Genomic DNA, 21,575 nt, shown 5'->3' on the forward strand with positions numbered 1-21,575 from the left:
TAAAGCTAAAGTCCAGCTGGAAACACATGAATATGCTGATGTGTGATGGAGCTAGCAAACACGATGCTAATGTGTAGAACTCACTGCTTTATTGCTTTTAAGAAGTTATCTGTGTCGCTCTGATGTTGATGCTAACGCAATGTTAGCTACAGCTAATACAGCTAATATATATTATAGTTATAGAAAATGTATAAGGCTCAGAATTTGATGTTATGTTTCTATTACTGATTCCCATAATAATAACGTTATTCGGGTGACACGACTAGCTTTCCACTTGATTGCAAATCCGTTTTCTTGCTACAAAATTGAACCATTCTGGAGGTAGATTTGGTTTTTGTGTGTAAAATTCACCAGTATACAGTATATCAAGAAGCAGTGTGTTCTGTTTATTTATCATGGGTCACGTGCGCTCTACCTTCTTCACTCCCATCGGTAATCGGTGCACTGAGTCGTTCCTCCATATGCGCATAGAGTTAAACCTTTCTCATTTTTGTCGCATGCTTGGACACGCACACAAATAATATCGCTTATGTTGCTGGAAATCACCAGCACTGAATGATCACAATCGCTATACGTGGTGATGAACGAGATGAGCGCGATGGTGTGAGGTTGTATTAGCTAGAGTTTGAGCAGAGAGTACAGATGACAATGTGAGAAAGATAGACAGACTGATGAAAGACTAAATCCTACTGAGTCACTATCAGCAGGAGAAGGGAACGTGATCAATATACATAAGGAAAGTATTCTACAAGTTTTCTACCTTATTTATGCAACAAACGTAAAAAAAATGTAATCTATTACTGAACATATTGACTTGCCAGGATAGGTGCATGAAGTTGCCCCTTCACATGATCAGAAAATGAACAAATCCAAATTTGTGCATCATTTGTGCATAGAAAATAAACATTTATGCTTGATTGCTTTTTAGATATTCATTCATTCATTCATTCATTCATTTTCTACCGCTTATCCGAACTACATCAAGGCAGGCATCAAGGCAGGATACACCCTGGACGGAGTGCCAACCCATCGCAGGGCACACACACACTCTCATTCACTCACACAATCACACACTACGGACAATTTTCCAGAGATCCCAATCAACCTACCATGCATGTCTTTGGACCGGGGAAGGAAACCGGAGTACCCGGAGGAAACCCCAGAGGCACGGGGAGAACATGCAAACTCCACACACACAAGGTGGAGGCGGGAATCGAACCCCCAACCCTGGAGGTGTGAGGCGAACGTGCTAACCATTTTTAGATATTAGTAAGATTTATTAAAAACATCCCCATAGCATCAAAATCACTTCAAACCGGTCTCGTTAATTTTTTTACCGAGCCTCCATATCGAAAATATATTAAAAGACGTTTATGTTCATTTTGCGTGCACGATCGTGCACAGACGTTACACACACTAACGAGACCAGTTTGATTTGAGCCATATGGGGAATTAAGTACAAAGTGAGCATAAATATTTATTTTTGCATGCACACGCTGATGCACAGAACTGATACGGTTTTGTTCATTTTCTGATAATGATGATGGCCAACTTCACATGGAAAGGATTCACTGACAGATTGGACATTTGGCTGCACAAGCATTAAAACAGAAATAAATATATAAATAAAATATTTGCTAAAAAAATATTTCCTCTCGAATTTTGAATGTAAATGAATACAAAATCGAGCAAGCGTCGCGATGTTCTGTAGCTTCGGCCCAAGACGCGTCACGTGACGTGATCACAACATGCTTTCATCTAAAGTTCCATTCACGTGTGTGGAGCGTGAGTATTACTGAGCGATCACAGAAAGTCAGTACATACTGTATGTGTCTGAATGGTAGGAATTTAAAAGAGAGAATCTTCTGCATACGATTTCAGGAGTTCCTGAAGAAAATGTGAATGGTGCTTGCACGTGGCAAGTTCCCCTCATTGTGCTGAGTGTTTTGATATGTCACATGTCCATGTTGTGCTAAATTTTGATTTTCACGTGACATCACATGACGTCACGTGACGTGACCAGAGTACACGTGAGGAAGTTCCCCTCATTGTTCTGAGTGTTTTGATTTGTCACATGTCCATGTTGTAAAAAGTTTTTTGATTTTGTATGTTTTGTGGGTCGGGGCTGCGGCAGGTTTGTTCAGAGTATCACCCTAAAGGAGCTGGCCGAGTTTGGTGTAGATAGTTCAAAAAGCTTGCCAAGTTATAAACCTCCAAAGTTTATAATGGGAGTCTATGGGAAAAAAGGCCACTTTGAGACCCGGTACCGGAAGTACCGGTACTTGGATCACTTATAAAAGTCATAGCACACCTCTCCTCAATGAGCCGGTCGATTTGACATGTCATTCATAGGTCTAGGACAAAAGCTGCGGGACAAGTTACGCACCGAGGTTTTGTCCGGAAGAGTATGCATGATGGTAAGAATGTTGCTTAGCAAGCACTCTCTCACTCATTCATCTTCTACCGCTTATCCAAACTACCTCGGGTCACGGGGAGCCTGTGCCTATCTCAGGCGTCATCGGGCATCAAGGCAAGATACACCCTGGACGGAGTGACAACCCATCACAGGGCACACACACACTCTCATTCACTCACACACTCACACACTATGGACAATTTTCCAGAGATGCCAATCAACCTACCATGCATGTCTTTGGACCGGGGGAGGAAACCGGAGTACCCGGAGGAAACCCCCAAGGCACGGGGAGAGCATGCAAACTCCACACACACAAGGCGGAGGCAGGAATCGAACCCCCGAAGCTGGAGGTGTGAGGCGAACGTGCTAACCATTAATACACCGTGCCCATCTTTGCAAGCACCATTAATAAAATAAATAAATAAACAAAAGCTGCAAAATGAAGCGTCTTTTACTGCAACAATCAGAAAAACTCAGTGATTTCCAGGAGTGACTGCAGTTAAGGTTAGAGTTTAGTGTAATATAGCATTAATTCTCTGCATTATTAATTATGTCAGGGTCCTAAATCAGATAAAACAAATGTGTGTGTGTGTGTGTGTGTGTGTGTGTGTATGAAGAGAAGGCAGAGAGACAGCGAGACAGGCTGTGGGAGGGATTTTTAATTCCCTTCCCTATTTCATCATGTTTCTCCACAGGTATGGTTAATTCTCACTGGCTCACTTTCTAATCCAGAGCTATTTCATTACCCACGCATGAACACACACACACACACACACACACACACACCCCAGTCTATGTCTGACTCCCTCTCTCCAGTCGTTCTCCTGGGGACAGAAACAAAAGTTAATTGAAATAAATGAACTAGGGAGTGAATCAGAGTTGATTACATCTGCGAGGTGGGAAGTGATGCTGATTACAAGCACACAGAGACGAAGAAGAAAAAAACAGGGGTGGAAAAAGAGGAACGAGAGAAAGAGTGCGGTAGCTGTTAATGAAGACACAGCCTTGTCTGTCGTCTTTAGAGAAAACATCACAGACTCTGATCGTCTTCCTCTGACGATTCGGACCACAGCAGTTTGCTTTCCTGCTCGTCTCGATTTTATTTTCCGTCGATTGATTTTTACAAATACATTTTACACACATTTTCTTTCATCCAGGAAACAAACTGCTATCATTCAAATATTTGTAAATAACTGTACAGTGTATAAAATTAGTAGCACAGATACTATACATACAGTGAGGACAGGAAGAGGCAGAGAATAAAATAAATTCAAGGCTAAAAGACTTTCCACTTCACCCACAGCCACACCCTGGACAGATATTAGATAAGATACTGAATGTTAAGTAAGGATTAGCACCAGGATTAGCACCAAGATAAGCCTTAAGGTGTTAGCACCATCAAGCACCTCGTCCTCCTCTTCCTCTTCTAGCCTCCATCCTGCCCTCGCACAGCAAAATAATACAAAACCGTAATACAACAACAAACTGTAGCACCACAATAAAGAACAGTTTTACACAATCATTTGGCGAAGGATGAGAGGAAAACAAAAGCGCGGTCGTAGTAGAGAAACGTCCTGATTTGATCTTTGGATAGTACGTGAACAAGAGAAGTTCTGTTAAAGAGCGATATAGAAGAAAAATAATCCTGTAAAAAAAACAGGAATGTCCTGGTTTCATTTAGCATGCTAACATTTTTTTAACAATTTAACAATAACATCCATACGTTAACCATTCTGTCAGCTCGGAAAGGAGATCCGGCTTCGAGGCAAATCGCCTCATATTAATTAATAAGCTGGTTTTAATACGTTTTATTATTTCTATAGCAACAGTTCGTTCTCGGGAACCTTTACTGTACAGTAGACACTCTCACTCACTCACTCACTCACTCATTTTCTACCGCTTATCCGAACTACCTCGGGTCACGGGAAGCCTGTGCCTATCTCAGGCGTCATCGGGCATCAAGGCAGGATACACCCTGGACGGAGTGCCAACCCATCGCAGGGCACACACACACACACACTCTCATTCACACACACAATCACACACTAGGGACAATTTTCCAGAGATGCCAATCAACCTACCATGCATGTCTTTGGACCAGGGGAGGAAACCGGAGTACCCGGAGGAAACCCCCGAGGCACGGGGAGAACATGCAAACTCCACACACACAAGGTGGAGGCGGGAATCAAACCCCCAACCCTGGAGGTATGAGGCGAACGTGCTAACCACTAAGCCACCGTGCCCTCTACAGTAGACACTCTAAGGCTAATTAGAAAATGCTATTTGGCAAAAATAAAACCTGTAAACATCGAAATGCTGATGTTTTTGGTAAAGAGACGTGTTTTACATTTACGGAAGGAGTCTCCAGTGTTAGTGCTCGCTAACAGTCAGTTTCCCAGCAAGCTTCAGGACACAGGATGTTGTCTTTAGGAGACAAAAACAAGCAGCTGGTGAGTCAGCACACGTTTCTGGCTGCTTCAACAGTAAATAAATGACTGTAGTTTTCAGACTGCTGAGGTATAAGAGGAATAAAAACGATGAACAGTTTGTAACAGGAAACTGTCTTGAAGATTCTATGAAGATTTGTTCGATAAATTTGTTGTAATAATGATGGCATAACAGTACAGGATAGTTGTATTTCTGGTTGCTAGTTTTATTACTGGCACTAGCTAGTCGTAGCAGGGTTTTTTTTTTTTTTGCTAATTAATGGTTCTTAATCTCCTAAAGTTCTCCCCTGAACCTTTGCAAGAGAAGTGAGCTTTAACCATTTTGCGTTTAATTATTACTCACTCACTCTCTCACTCATTTTCTACCGCTTATCCGAACTATCTCGGGTCACGGGGAGCCTGTGCCTATCTCAGGCGTCATCGGGCATCAAGGCAGGATACACCCTGGACGGAGTGCCAACCCATCGCAGGGCACACACACTCTCATTCACTCACGCAATCACACACTACGGACAATTTTCCAGAGATGCCAATCAACCTACCATGCATGTCTTTGGACCGGGGGAGGAAACCGGAGTACCCGGAGGAAACCCCCGAGGCACGGGGAGAACATGCAAACTCCACACACACAAGGCGGAGGCGGGAATCGAAGCCCCAACCCTGGAGGTATGAGGCGAACGTGCTAACCACTAAGCCACCGTGCCCTCTACAGTAGACACTCTAAGGCTAATTAGAAAATGCTATTTGGCAAAAATAAAACCTGTAAACATCGAAATGCTGATGTTTTTGGTAAAGAGACGTGTTTTACATTTACGGAAGGAGTCTCCAGTGTTAGTGCTCGCTAACAGTCAGTTTCCCAGCAAGCTTCAGGACACAGGATGTTGTCTTTAGGAGACAAAAACAAGCAGCTGGTGAGTCAGCACACGTTTCTGGCTGCTTCAACAGTAAATAAATGACTGTAGTTTTCAGACTGCTGAGGTATAAGAGGAATAAAAACGATGAACAGTTTGTAACAGGAAACTGTCTTGAAGATTCTATGAAGATTTGTTCGATAAATTTGTTGTAATAATGATGGCATAACAGTACAGGATAGTTGTATTTCTGGTTGCTAGTTTTATTACTGGCACTAGCTAGTCGTAGCAGGGTTTTTTTTTTTTTTGCTAATTAATGGTTCTTAATCTCCTAAAGTTCTCCCCTGAACCTTTGCAAGAGAAGTGAGCTTTAACCATTTTGCGTTTAATTATTAGTTCTGTAAAATTATCATTTGTTATATTTACGTTCATTTGCATTCCTATTCGACTTTATGTTAAAGGTGGCTCAGGATTTAGTCCCTCCAGGATTTCACGGTTCTGCGATGGCAATAAAAATACAAACACAAAACCAAGCTACAAATCCTCACAATGTTGTCAGGGAGATTGTAATTTTTCAGAATTTTGGAAAATTCGGGCCGAGACGCGTCATGTTGCGGCATCACAACACGCGTTCTGACAAATCCGCCTGACGTTCACGTGTGTGGACACGTGGGTAGAGTTTTGGAGAAAGTCATTACATACGATATGTCTTCACTGCTAGCAGTTTAAAACTTGCAGTTTCACCAATTCAAGTAGTTTTCTGCATAAAAAGCAGAAAAAAATGTCCACAAAATGCTGGAGGAACTGAGGTTCTGCACATACAGCGCCTTGCAAAAGTATTCATACCCACTGAACTTTTCCACATTTTGACACGTTACAACCACAAAGAAAAATGTATTTTATTGGGATTTTATGAAATAGACTGAAAGAAAGTGGCACATAATTGCGAAATGGAACGAAAATTATAAATGGTGTCCAAATTTTTTTTAGAAATAAATATCTGAAAAGTGTGGTGTGCGTTTGTATTCATCCCCCTTTACTCTGATACCCCTAACTAAAATCCAGTGAAACCAACTGCCTTCAGAAGTCACCCCATTAGTACATAGAGTCACCTGTGTGTCATTTAATCTCAGTATAAAAACAGCTGTTCTGTGAAGCCCTCAGAAGTGTGTTAGAGAACATTAGTGAACAAATAGCATCATGAAGACCAAAGAACACACCAGACAGGTCAGGGATAAAGTTGTGGAGAAGTTTAAAGCAGGGTTAGGTTATAAATTAATATCCCAAGCCTTGAACATCTCACTGAGCACTGTACAATCCATCATTTGGAAATAGAAAGAGTATGGCACAACTGCAAGCCTACCAAGACCTGGCCGTCCACCTAAACCGACAGGCCGTGCGAGGAGAGCATTAATCAGAGAAGCAGCCAAGAGGCCCATGGTAACTCTGGAGGAGCTGCAGGGATACACAGCTCAGGTGGGAGAATCTGTTCACAGGACAACTATTAGTCGTGCACTCCACAAATCTGGTCTTTATGTAAGAGTGGCAAGAAGAAAGCCATTGTTGAAAGAAAGCCATAACAAATCCTGTTTGCAGTTTGCTACAAGCCACGTGGGGGGGCAGCAAGCATGTGGAAGAAGGTGCTCTGGTCAGATGAGACCAAAATTGAACTTTTTGGCCAAAATTCAAAATGTTATGTGTGGCGGAAACCTAACACTGCACATCACCCTGAACACACCATCCTCACCGTGAAACATGGTGGTGGCAGCATCATGCTGTGGGGATGCTTTTCTTCAGCAGGGACAGGGAAACTGGTCAGAGTTGATGGGAAGATGGATTGAGCCAAATACAGGGCAATTTTAGATAAAAACCTGTTAGAGTCTGCAAAAGACTTGAGACTGAGGCGGAGGTTCAACTTCCAGCAAGACAATGACCCTAAACATACAGACAGAGCTACAATGGAGTGGTTTAAATCAAAGCATATTCATGTGTTAGAATGGCCCAGTCAAAGTCCAGACCTAAATCTAATTGAGAATCTGTGGTGAGACTTGAAAATCGCTGTTCACAGACGCTCGCCATCCAATCTGACTGAGCTTGAGCTATTTTGCAAAGAAGAATGGGCAAAAATTTCACTCTCTAGATGTGCAAAGCTGATAGAGACAAACCCCAAAAGACTTGCAGCTGTAATTGCAGAGAAAGGTGGTTCTACAGTACAAAGTATTGACTCAGTGGGGCTGAATACAAATCCATGCCACACTTTTCAGATATTTATTTGTAAAAAAAATAAAATCGGACACCATTTATAATTTTCCTTCCACTTCACAATTATGTGCCACTTTGTGTTGGTCTATCACTCACTCTCACTCACTCATCTTCTACCGCTTATCCGAACTACCTCGGGTCACGGGGAGCCTGTGCCTATCTCAGGCGTCATCGGGCATCAAGGCAGGATACACCCTGGACGGAGTGCCAACCCATCACAGGGCACACACACACTCTCATTCACTCACGCAATCACACACTACGGACAGTTTTCCAGAGATGCCAATCAACCTACCATGCATGTCTTTGGACCGGGGGAGGAAACCGGAGTACCCGAAGGAAACCCCCGAGGCACGGGGAGAACATGCAAACTCCACACACACAAGGCGGAGGTGGGAATCGAACCCCCAACCCTGGAGGTGTGAGGCGAACGTGCTAACCACTAAGCCTCCGTGCCCCCCTTGGTCTATCACATAAAATTGTAATAAAATACATTTTTGTTTGTGGTTGTAACGTGTCAAAATGTGAAAAAGTTCAGTGGGTATTAATAATTTTACAAGGCGCTGTATCTATATGGATTCATTAAGAATTAATTATCATTTATATTATGCATGTCCAGTTATTTCTCAGTCTTTTCTACATACACAGTATTTGTCTTTCTTGTGTTTTGGTACAATGTAACCGTGACCTTTCTTCCATCTTTTTACTATATATATATTACAGGGCCTGTACAACCTGTAGATTTAAGCGTAAACTGGTCTGCCTATAGGTCTACCTTTATTGCTAAATAACTGATGGGGAAAACATCTGAAGGTCTGAACACCAGTCTCCTGGCTCACTGGTTCTTGAAGTACTACCCACTTGGTGCCATGACCCGGATGGTTCGGTAACGTCTCTCTAGTGAGAATTGTGATTATTTATGGACCCGGAAAATGGTTGCTGGAAAGATCGGAGGGAAGGAGTCTGAAGTGTACAGACATATAAGGGATATCCTCTCAGGGATAATCTCTGTTGTTTTATAGCCTGGCTTTATGGAGGAACACACTGTTGTAAGCATCTATAGAAAATCAATCAAGTGGGAAAAATACAAGAATGATTTAGTATCCTAGCTTTAACCTTTTTTCTGAGTGTGATATTATTACTCGTCAGAAGTTTATTATTACCGTGGACAGTTTTGTAATAATTTAAACCCGAAATTGGTACGAAACTGCATAAGGTGTTGGACTACTAATTGGAAGGATATGAGTTTAAATCCCAGGCTCTTGAGTAAGGCCCTTAAGCCTGAACCGCTACTCAAAAATGATAATCTTTCAGAGAACAGCAAGTCCGTGCTGTACTGTAACCCCTCCGTAATACGGCTAATCGTATTCCAACCATGTGACCGATCCTGATAAAACAACCCTAGTGACCTACTTGAGGAGGCTGTTTGTCATTAATAAGAACAGTCGCAGGGTAGATACTGTACGCACAACCCACCCTGCTGGAAGCACGAGCGGCGTACGGTGCTGTTTATTTATTATGACACACTGATTAAAGATGAGCAGCGCTGCAGAGCTGATGTGTGACAGGAAGCATCTAAGAGAACAATTAACTGGATCCGGGCGCCGTTTCCTTGTCAAAACTATTCTGAGGTATAACTGCTTCCGTCGGCGCCAGTGCTGCTTTTGTGTGAGGGAAAATAAAATGTTTAAATATGTACTCCTTAACGCTGTAGCCGATCCCTCAAGTGGCGAATTAATTTAGAATTATATTACACATAACAACAAATAAGCAAGACTTCCATGGCACCGACAAGAAAGTCTGCTTCTACAGTACAGTGTGCGCTGTAGCCTGGGGTGGCCTGTAACGTGGACCATGTGGGGCAATAGTGGTTGGGGGTGTTATTGGGGTTTACTAATCAGTTCAACTGGCAATTCATTCATTCACACAGCGCAAGCAAACAAAGACAAAGGATTTTTAAGAAAAAAAAAAGTCCACACACACGGAAACTTCTGCTTTGTTTGCTTCCTCAAGCGTCGATCCTGGCATCTGTAGTTTTGTTAAAACAAAGTTCACCAAAAAAAAACAAAAACAAAAAAACAAATCGCATGTCACAGTACCGCCGCATGCACACTACATAAAAAAATAAATATTGCGTGTGGTACAGATGAAGTCTTGAGTTCTGTGTCTCACTTAGTTAACCGTTAAAACACACAGGTCCGATCTGGAAGCCGAACTTCTGGTTGTTATTCCCAAAGTCTGATGCAGAAACGTCGACTAAGGGGAGCAGCTCCGATCTCGGAGAGTTGATCTCCAGCACCGTCCTGTCCTGTCCTTTACGTGTCTGTCAGAGAAAACACACAACATGATACACGTCAAACACAATCTCAACATGTCAGTCTCAATGTTTTTCTCATAACTGTTTAAGTTATAGAGATAATGGTAAGATAATGGTTAATAAAACACCAACACACACACACACACACACACACACACACCCCAAGGCTGACTAAATAATAGAAATATAAAGCACTGCCTCATACATAAGAAATATGGATAATGTGCATGAGCTTCTGATGATATGAGAGGCTGTTTAGGCCATAATACATGCTTCCTCACACACATTCTGTAATAATCTCATACACATACACTACTATACCCTCGCACACATACAACTATACTCTCACATGCTCTCACACACACTATCATACCCTCGCACGCATACAATCATACTCTCTCACACACACTATCATACCCTCGCACGCATACAATCATACTCTCACACACACACTATCATACCCTCGGTCACATACAATCATACTCACACACACACACACACACACTATCATACCCTCGCATGCATACAATCATACTCTCACACACACACACTATCATACCCTCACACACATACAATCATACTCTCACACACACACTATCATACCCTCGCATGCATACAATCATACTCTCACACACACACTATCATACCCTCACACACATACAATCATACTCTCACACACACACTATCATACCCTCGCACGCATACAATCATACTCACACACACTATCATACCCTCGCACGCATACAATCATACTCTCACACACACACACTATCATACCCTCACACACATACAATCATACTCTCACACACACACTATCATACCCTCGGTCACATACAATCATACTCACACACTATCATACCCTCGCATGCATACAATCATACTCTCACACACACACACTATCATACCCTCACACACATACAATCATACTCTCACACACACACTATCATACCCTCGCATGCATACAATCATACTCTCACACACACACTATCATACCCTCACACACATACAATCATACTCTCACACACACACTATCATACCCTCGCACGCATACAATCATACTCACACACACACTATCATACCCTCGCACGCATACAATCATACTCTCACACACACACACTATCATACCCTCACACACATACAATCATACTCTCACACACACACTATCATACCCTCACACACATACAATCATACTCACACACACACTATCATACCCTCGCATGCATACAATCATACTCTCACACACACACACTATCATACCCTCACACACATACAATCATACTCTCACACACACACTATCATACCCTCACACACATACAATCATACTCACACACACACTATCATTCCCTTGCACGCATACAATCATACTCTCACACACACACTATCATACCCTCGGTCACATACAATCATACTCTCACACCCACACTATCATACCCTCACACACACACTATCATACCCTCGGTCACATACAATCATACTCTCACACCCACACTATCATACCCTCACACACACACTATCATACCCTCGCGCGAATATAATCATACACTCACACACACACTATCGTACCCTCGCGTGCATATAATCATACACTCACACACACACACAATCATACCCTCGCACACATACAATCATACTCTCACACACACACTATCATACCCTCGGTCACATACAATCATACTCTCACACACACACTATCATACCCTCACACACATACAATCATACTCACACACACACACTATCATTCCCTTGCACGCATACAATCATACTCTCACACACACACTATCATACCCTCGGTCACATACAATCATACTCTCACACCCACACTATCATACCCTCACACGCATACAATCATACTCACACACACACTATCATACCCTTGCACGCATACAATCATACTCTCACACACACACTATCATACCCTCACACACATACAATCATACTCTCACACACACTATCATACCCTCGCACGCATACAATCATACTCTCTCACACACACACTATCATACCCTCGCACGCATACAATCATACTCTCACACACACTATCATACCCTCGCACGCATACAATCATACTCTCTCACACACACACACTATCATACCCTCGCACGCATACAATCATACTCTCACACACACACACTATCATACACTCGCACACATACAATCATACTCTCACACACACACACACACACTATCATACCGTCACACACATACAATCATACTCTCACACACACACTATCCTACCCTCGCACACATACAATCATACTCTCACACACACTATCATACCCTTGCATGCATATAATCATACTCTCACACACACTATCATACCCTCGGTCACATACAATCATACTCACACACATACACACTATCATACCCTCGCACACATGCAATCATTCTCACACACACAGCATCATACCCTCGCATGCATACAACTATAATCTCACACACACACTATCATACCCTCGCACGCATACAATCATACTCACACACACACTATCATACCCTCGCACGCATACAATCACACTCACACACATACATACTATCATTCCCTCGCACACATACAATCATTCTCACACACACAGTATCATACCCTCGCATGCATACAACTATAATCTCACACACACTATCATACCCTCACACGCATACAATCATACTCACACACACACTATCATACCCTCACACACATACAATCATACTCTCACACACACACACACTATCATACCCTCGCACGCATACAATCATACTCTCACACACACACACACACTATCATAGATCATAGGTCATAGATTATCATAGATAATCATAGATTATAGTTGTATGCGTGCAAGGGTATGATAGTGTGTGTGAGACTATGATTGTATGTGACCGAGGGTATGATAGTGTGTGTGTGAGAGTATGATTGTATGTGACCGAGGGTATGATAGTGTGTGTGTGTGTGAGAGTATGATTGTATGTGACCAAGGGTATGATAGTGTGTGTGTGTGTGTGAGAGTATGATTGTATGTGACCGAGGGTATGATAGTGTGTGTGTGTGAGAGTATGATTGTATGTGACCAAGGGTATGATAGTGTGTGTGTGAGAGTATGATTGTATGTGACCGAGGGTATGATAGTGTGTGTGTGAGAGTATGATTGTATGTGACCGAGGGTATGATAGTGTGTGTGTGAGAGTATGATTGTATGTGACCGAGGGTATGATAGTGTGTGTGTGAGCATGTGAGAGTATAGTTGTATATGTGCATGGGTATGCTAGTGTGTGAGTGTGAGTATAGTTGTATGTGTGCGAGGTTATTACAGAAAGTGTGTTACGGCCTCTAATATGATGATATATATGTTTAGCTACCAACCAATCAAAATCAAGTATTCAGCAACACTGCATAGTACTGTTGGATTCTTGATTCTGATTGGCCAGAAGTTATTCCATTTTCAGTTTAAATCACAGGTTTATATCAATAAGCTCCTTGGATTATGCTATAATTTCTATCAATAACAACTTAGACAGGAACAACAAACACTCCAAATCATCTAACTATTAAATAAATAAACAAACGTATAACTAGATTTGTAAAGTTCGTCGCGACAAACTTTGATGTTGGCTTTGACGAGGCAAGAATTCGCAAAGGCCGGTGCTTTTTGGAGGCGAGAGGACATAAGGGTCAGTGTTACTTTTGGAGGCAAGTGGACAGAAAGATAGTGTGCCAAAACATTTGGAGGCAAGTGGAGATGAGCATGTGACGTCATCAGAATACATGTGAGGAAGTTCCCCTCATTGTTCTGAGTGTTTTGATATGTCACATGTCCATGTTGTAAAAATGTTGTGTTTTTTGATTTTGCATATTTGGGGGCGGGGCTGCGGCACAACCAGAAGGCCAGTCGGTACACCAATTTAAAAAAATTGTTCAGAGTATCACCCTAAAGGAGCTGGTCGAGTTTGGTGTAAATAGTTCGAAAGCTTGCAGATTTATAAACCTCTAAAGTTTAGAATGGGAGTCTATGGGAAAAAAAGGCCAATTTGAGACCCGGTACTGGAAGTACCGGTACTTGGATCGCTTAGAAAAGTAATAGCAACAAACTTCAGACCAGGGTCTACAACATATCTGAATTTGGTGCATGTGGCTCGAAATCTCTAGGCCGCATTAAATTTTATAAATTCTTGTCTCAGCTGAAATAGGAAAACAGAATGTTGGCTTCTACAAAGCGACATAATTATTAAAGGAAGGAGACTCCAGTGTCAGTGCTTTAAAACAGACAAAACCTGCAAGCATTATTATTGATTCAAAAGACAGACAGAGAAGAAAAAAAAGTTAAAAGTGATAAAAGTATCGAACCAAGTTCATGGATATTCCACAATATTAAATTTAGCTGGAAATGTTTAAAAAATGTTTGTTATACAATAAATATATAATGTTACAGGAAAATAATCAGTGTTAGATAGGTATCATTGATTATTTTTCTGTTACAGCACACACTCAAGTGTATTGTATTATTCCACTTCATCTAATCTCACACACACACACACACACACACACACACACACACACACACACACACACACACACACACACACACAGGCACTTTGTGGATGAATAAACAAATGACTAATAAAAGCATTAAACACTTGCATGATAAACCAATCAATGACTCAACGAATGAACGAACAATTGTTAGATTCTCTCCATACGTCGCAGTTTTGTCTCTTTTCTTTGGGTAAACAGTGGAGAAAACAGCCGTGCACTCTGGGTAGTCCAATCGCTTGTACGTCATCTTATAGTAACACTTTCATTTGCTTGTTTTTCATTCACACTTTCTCTTCACAAAACCGTTTTTTGTAATTGCCAGACGTTTGAAAACGGAAAAGTGCAGCTTGTATCTTTGCTTCTTTTTTTTTTTTTTGCAAGGGAATAATTACACGCTTGGTTAAAACCACAGAATAACACCTGCAATATCTTTTTCTCCCTTTGCAGAGATTCAGATCGACTGCGGCTGTGCACTCGCTTTGTGTAAATACGCCGTCATGCTGAGTCCAAATTACAGCAGGAACTGTGGGAAGTTTCGCAGGCTGTCTCTCAGAGACTCTCCGAGAGGCCGTGATAAACCTGGCCAAATTACCTTGCTTTCAAACTGAATAATGGATCAAATAAAAAAAATTAAACAGGAACATTTCTGCTGCTTATCAGAAGTACACAGATCTGTTACGTGGTAAACAAGATAAAGTAAACAGAATGACATTTAGATAAGAAGCAGGCCAAAATGCCACTTACATCCCAAGCGTACAAATCATCACTGGGCCGTGGACTGAATCGCAGGTGTGTCATAAATCACTGGACGAAATGAATTCAACTCTATTACACCGAGCTTCTATATCACTTTCATTTTATTAAAGACGCAGCTTTATTTGGAATAAATCTGTATTAATAAATCTGATTTAAACATTTAATAACACAGTTTACTAATCTTATGATTAGTTATTAATTATTCATCTTATAATAATAATAATAATAATAATAATTATTATTATTATTATTATTATTATTATTATTATTATTATTATTACTATTATTATTATTATTGTTATTATTATCGTCATTATTATTATTATTATTATCATTATTATCATTATTATCATTATTATCATTATTATTTATTTATTTTTTTGGTACAGTACATGAAATACATCACATTTGCTTCAAGTGTAGGTAATTTTTTTTTCCCCCAGAAGCCAAACAATAGAATTTTCTCCTTTCTTTAGTTGTGTACATGTTCGGCATTGAATTGTTTTGTCATGTTTCACTCCTCAGTGGAGCTTAATATGAAGCTCATATGAAAGTAGACACTTATGTCTGAGAATTTGTAGTGTTTCATAAATATTTCTGTTTTTCCCCAAGACGACTAGGGACCAAATATTCATAGAAAAGTTCCAAAAAAAAAAAAAAAAGACAAAGGCTTTTTATTTCTCACACAAATGTTTGTATCTTCAAAGTAAATGTTGAAACTAAACTCATTCCTGCTCTGTGAGACGTCCCAAGTGCTTGTTCATAAGCAGCTGAAATCTGAAGGTGTTTATCTTAAACCACTATAATTCAGTGTAAGGTTATGAACAGAGGGAAAAACACACGTCTCACACTGAAAGCCAACAGACTCCTGACTCATTTTAGATCAGACTCACGGCCAGAAAATCTTTCATTTCTTTATACGGAGTGAAAATGTCCTATAAGTCCATATACCAGTGTACAAGTAAAACATTCATTCATTCATTCATTCATCTTCTACCGCTTATCCGAACTACCTCGGGTCACGGGGAGCCTGTGCCTATCTCAGGCGTCATCGGGCATCAAGGCAGGATACACCCTGGACGGAGTGCCAACCCATCGCAGGGCACACACACACACACACACACACACACACACACACACACACACACACACACACACTACGGACAATACGGACAATTTTCCTGAGATGCCAATCAACCTACCATGCATGTCTTTGGACCGGGGGAGGAAACCGGAGTACCCGGAGGAAACCCCCGAGGCACGGGGAGAACATGCAAACTCCACACACACAAGGTGGAGGCGGGAATCGAACCCCGACCCTGGAAGTGTGAGGCGAACGTGCTAACCACTAAGCCACCGTGCCCCCCCCAGGTAAAACATGTTATCATTAAAATATAATAATGATAATATCTCAGAATCAGTCTATCGTGAGCCTAATTTATCACATCATCGATATCATGACGTTATATTACCAGCCCTACACGTGATCAGCTGTTTATGACTCCAAAAATGTTTCCATTTATTCTGCTAATTTCCACATGCTGCTTCATGCATTTCTTTCAGACTGCATTAGTAATGTTTAATGTCTCAAGTAAAGGAGCTGAGGAGAATGTGAACGAACGAGTGGAAAATCTGTACCTAAGTAGATTTCATGCCTGTGGTATTGATCTCATCCATCCTAACAATGGACTCTTTTCTTTGTTGCGTTCAGGGAAACGCTTCCGCTCCCTGAAAGCAAACACAGAGAGGATGAGGAGGAGCTTCTTCCCGCAGGCCATTCGGATCTTGAACCAGGAGACACCCAGGATCTAACACTGGACCTCTCTCTCCATCCCCACTGTTCTATGCACCCCCCCTTTTTTGCACTGACACTTTAATTCTGGACTGTCACTGTCACTTTAACTCTGGACTTGCACAGCACAGTGCCACTACAGTATATACACTCCATGTACTATTTACACACCATACTTCACCTGAACATTCTACGGGCACTGTAACTCTGGACTTGCACAGCACAGTGCCACTTTATACGCTATTTATACACACCATACTGCACCTGGACACTTTAAGGACAATCTTTAAAAACCATACACATTTATACAGTATGTATACATATATATTACATATGTTACATGTATATTTCTGCATATGTATATACATCATTTGTCTATCTATATTTTCATATTTTTATATAGTTTTTATATAGCTTTCTTATACAGTTTATACTTTTTCATTATTCTATTATTATTTTTTTGCTTTTTTTTTTTATACTTTTTATTCTTATGCCGGACAGTTGCATAAAGCATTTCACTGCATGTCGTACCCTGTATGTATGTGTATGTGACAAATAACATTTGATTTGATTTGATTTGTTTTGGTCTTCAAGCAGACAAGCAGTTTTTCACCTTTTTCTCATAATAGCTCTTGTTTGTAAATATTGCGATAATAATTTCTGCTTGTAAAATAGCCAAACTAGACCGGAATATTTCTGAGGAAAAATACTAACATTGCTGATAACGCATAATAGCCAAGTCTAGCTAACGATTTTAGGTCAGAAGATTACAAATAAAAATTCGACCTTTCGAGTTTTCTAGTAAACACGATTTGACGATTTCTAGACGTTAACGCTTGAAACTTTTAGAAACTTTCCTGCAACGATTCTGCGTCGTTATAGTGAGCGGAAATGAAAACGTAAATGTTTCTGTTTTGCTGTTTTTTAATCAAACTTTCTAACTTTCAACAATGTTACAATCAAAACTATAAAACAAAATTGCTAGAATTGTGGAAAACAGCTTGTGTTACAGCTTCCACTAGATAATAATCTAATGCCAGGAGCGAGTTTTCTGAACATGAAGATTTGACTGTTTCAGTTGTGGTGGTTTTAGCTGAAGTACGTTCACAGCTCACCTGGCAGCCGTCGTATAGAGATGTTATAAAGGGCATCTTGTCGTGCGTCATCTCCTCGTCGTTGCTGGCACGGAATCGCAGGGCGTGCTGGTGCCCATGGCTGGTGGCGTCGTACCAGCCGGCCGAGTTCTGGCAGATGTAGGTGAAGCTCTGTCTGGCTGTGGCACTCAGAAGCTTCAGGAAGGTCAGCTGGACCACAGGGACCGTGATGCCGTCAGCGTCTATATAGGAGAACTGCAGGGGGGTGAAACCAGACGAGCAGGTCATCAGCTACACAGCGTACAGATCTCGATTAACCCTGTTGGTTCGCATGTTAGGAGCTCATTAGTGAAACCTGCCACTGGTTGTGAGCACTTTTTCTGAGAGTTTGTATCGTTCACAATCTTCTAGTCATAATGCGAGCAGGGTGACATCTGACAGAGCGAATCTGCGTCACATGTGTCAGTCTGTAAGAATGGGCTCGCGGTGAGCAAAATCTCCGCCGTGGCTCTGAACTGTGACTGATGGAGATATTTCATATGTAAAAGTTTGGCCCGAGGCTTCGCAGACACATACTAATTTCTCTTCCAAGACCACATTCATTATTTATTTCTTTATTTTTTAATTCCACTCACTGCCAGACATGGACTTATTCATATCACTCAGTTCTTTTAGTTTAATACCCGAGCCTCTTCCTTTCCCTTTAATTACATATCAGACATTTAATAATGGCTGAATGATCCTATAGCTATAATAAGAACCCAGAGTACATAATTATACATAATACATACAAGCAGTATCTCATTTTCTGAAGAAAAAAAGCAAGCTGATTTACTAACATTACAGAAAGACAGGAGTGAATTAGCATGATTACTTGTCTGCTTTTTTTTGCATGAATATGTAAGTCAGGGCTTGTCTGCATAAAAGTGTTAAATAACTTAGATCATGGAGGCAATGCGAGGGAATATGTTCAGTAGCCAAACGAAATGGAATAGCAGTTGTGTTCCCATTATATATTTCATTCATCTTCTACCGCTTCTACATCTCAGGTGTCATCGGGCATCAAGGCAGGATACACCCTGGACGGAGTGCCAACCCATCGCAGGGCACACACACACTCACTCTCATTCACTCACGCAATCACACACTACGGACAATTTTCCAGAGATGCCAATCAACCTACCATGCATGTCTTTGGACCGGTGGAGGAAACCGGAGTACCCGGAGGAAACCCCCGAGACACGGGGAGAACATGCAAACTCCACACACAAGGTGGAGGCGGGAATCGAACCCCGACCCTGGAGGTGTGAGGCGAACGTGCTAACTACTAAGCTACCGTGCCCCCTCCATTATATATTTATTTTATAGAAATGGTATACACCATGATACCATGACAGGTCTGAGCTTAGCTGTACTGCATCAGCAGGGTCTGTAGGGTTCCAAAGCAGACTGGGGTTTCAAGATGTGCTGTTATTTTGAAGAAGCACAAAATAAGGCAAAACGCAGTAGTCAGAAAACTTAACTTAGCAGATGAAAGACACAACGCTTACTTCTCTTTGACACTGGAAGATGTTCAGCAGTTCCATCAGCAAAGAAATGGTGGAAACCAGTGAGACCCAGGTTTATCATCATCCTCTGTCTGGAGAAGTCTGGACCAAAAGTGGTCTTCATGGAAGATTTGTGACCAAAAAACACACCTCCGACATGGAAACAAGGCTAAACGACTCAAGTATGGATGGAAACATATGAACTGGGGTGCAGAAAAATGACAGCAGGTGATCTGGACTGATGAGATTTGAAATATTTGGCTGGAGTCAGGTTGTTCACTGAAAGGCTGAAGAGAAGTACAATAATAAACAGTGAAGCATGGTGGAGGTTCCTTGCCAGTTTCCTTGGAGCTGCGTTTCTGCAAATGGAGTTGGAGGTTTGGTCTGGATTAATGGTGTTCTTAATGCTGAGAACTACAGCAGATATTTATCCATCATGCAGTACCATCAAGGAGGTGGCTGATGAAATTTATCCTGCAGCAGGACAATGACCTCAAACATACAGCCAATGTCATTAAGAACTGTCTTCAGCGTAGAGAAGAACAAGGAGTCCTGGAAGTGATGGTTTGGCCAACAAAGAGCCCTGATCTCAACGACCTCATGTCTGTCTGGGATTACATGAAGGGGAAGAAAGGTTTGAGGAAGTCTGTGGTTTGTTCTCCAAGTTTGGAACAACCTACCTGCTGAGTTCCTTCAAAAACTGTGTGAAAGTGTACCTAGAAGAATTGATGCTGTTTTAAAGGCAAAGGCATACAGTATATCACCTCCTCCTCTTACTTGTCAGGGATTTCTACTTCTAATATCTGGATTTATTACACTGTTATTCTTTGTAGATCAGCCATAAGATAACATGTAGTTCGTTGCACAGATAACAATACGATATGTGCTGTGGCACGCAACAATATTCACAATCCATCAGAATGTTTGCAGTTGGAACTCATCTTCTTTATGATGACCTCGATATGATGCATGGAATCGTTTTTCTAATCCAAATCCTCCGTTGGTTAGGTTATGTTCTTGAGAATGTCAGAGTAAAATCTCAGCTCTACGTGGAGACTTTCAGGCATACTGACAGTCCATTTTGTGATAAGACGAAGGATTTTAAAGAGACAAAGCGACGACGCGTACCTGTTTACCCCTCCTGTAGCGGCTGTACCAGCTCCCTGGCTTCTCCTTGCTCCAGGCTGCGAGCTTCACCTGGTATTAAACAATAGAGACACAGATCAGAGATCCGAAGCGCGAGCGCGTGGGAATCAAGGCCGGCGGTACGTGACTGTGCTTTGGGACCCACCGTTTCGATTCGTTTATCCGGGTGCAGACAGGTTTCCCCGTCAGCCGTGAAGTTGCAGAACACCTTGATGGAATCTTTATTGCAGCCCTGATTTGGGTCAATCCAATATTCACCTGAAGAGGGGTGTACATATGGAGTTACAGCATTTAAATACTTAGTTTAAACGGTAATATCATTAAACATAACAAAACACAGATCTATTTGCTGTAAATTATTTTACTCGGGTCGATACTTAGTCTGTTTCTTTTGATCGTGGGTTTAATTGAATATATGACTGTGTATATGACGATACCAG

General features: G+C 41.4%; 1 protein-coding gene across 2 annotated transcripts in view; it reads right to left on the minus strand.

Annotated features, from left to right (window-relative positions):
• Positions 1–6,628: 6,628 nt before the first annotated feature.
• col5a3a (collagen, type V, alpha 3a) overlaps positions 6,629–21,575 on the minus strand; it is a 92,973-nt gene continuing 78,026 nt past the window's right edge. For both annotated transcript variants that reach the window (XM_060897129.1, XM_060897128.1), the window contains 4 exons: positions 21,281–21,393; positions 21,118–21,186; positions 18,464–18,697; positions 6,629–10,299 (listed from right to left, as the gene is read on the minus strand). In XM_060897129.1, coding sequence (XP_060753112.1) covers positions 10,153–10,299; positions 18,464–18,697; positions 21,118–21,186; positions 21,281–21,393 — 563 coding nt within the window. In that variant the 3' untranslated portion in view covers positions 6,629–10,152. The remainder of the gene's footprint in view (positions 10,300–18,463; positions 18,698–21,117; positions 21,187–21,280; positions 21,394–21,575) is intronic.

This window comes from Tachysurus vachellii, chromosome 21 (assembly GCF_030014155.1).
Source record: "Tachysurus vachellii isolate PV-2020 chromosome 21, HZAU_Pvac_v1, whole genome shotgun sequence".
Taxonomy (NCBI): domain Eukaryota; kingdom Metazoa; phylum Chordata; class Actinopteri; order Siluriformes; family Bagridae; genus Tachysurus; species Tachysurus vachellii.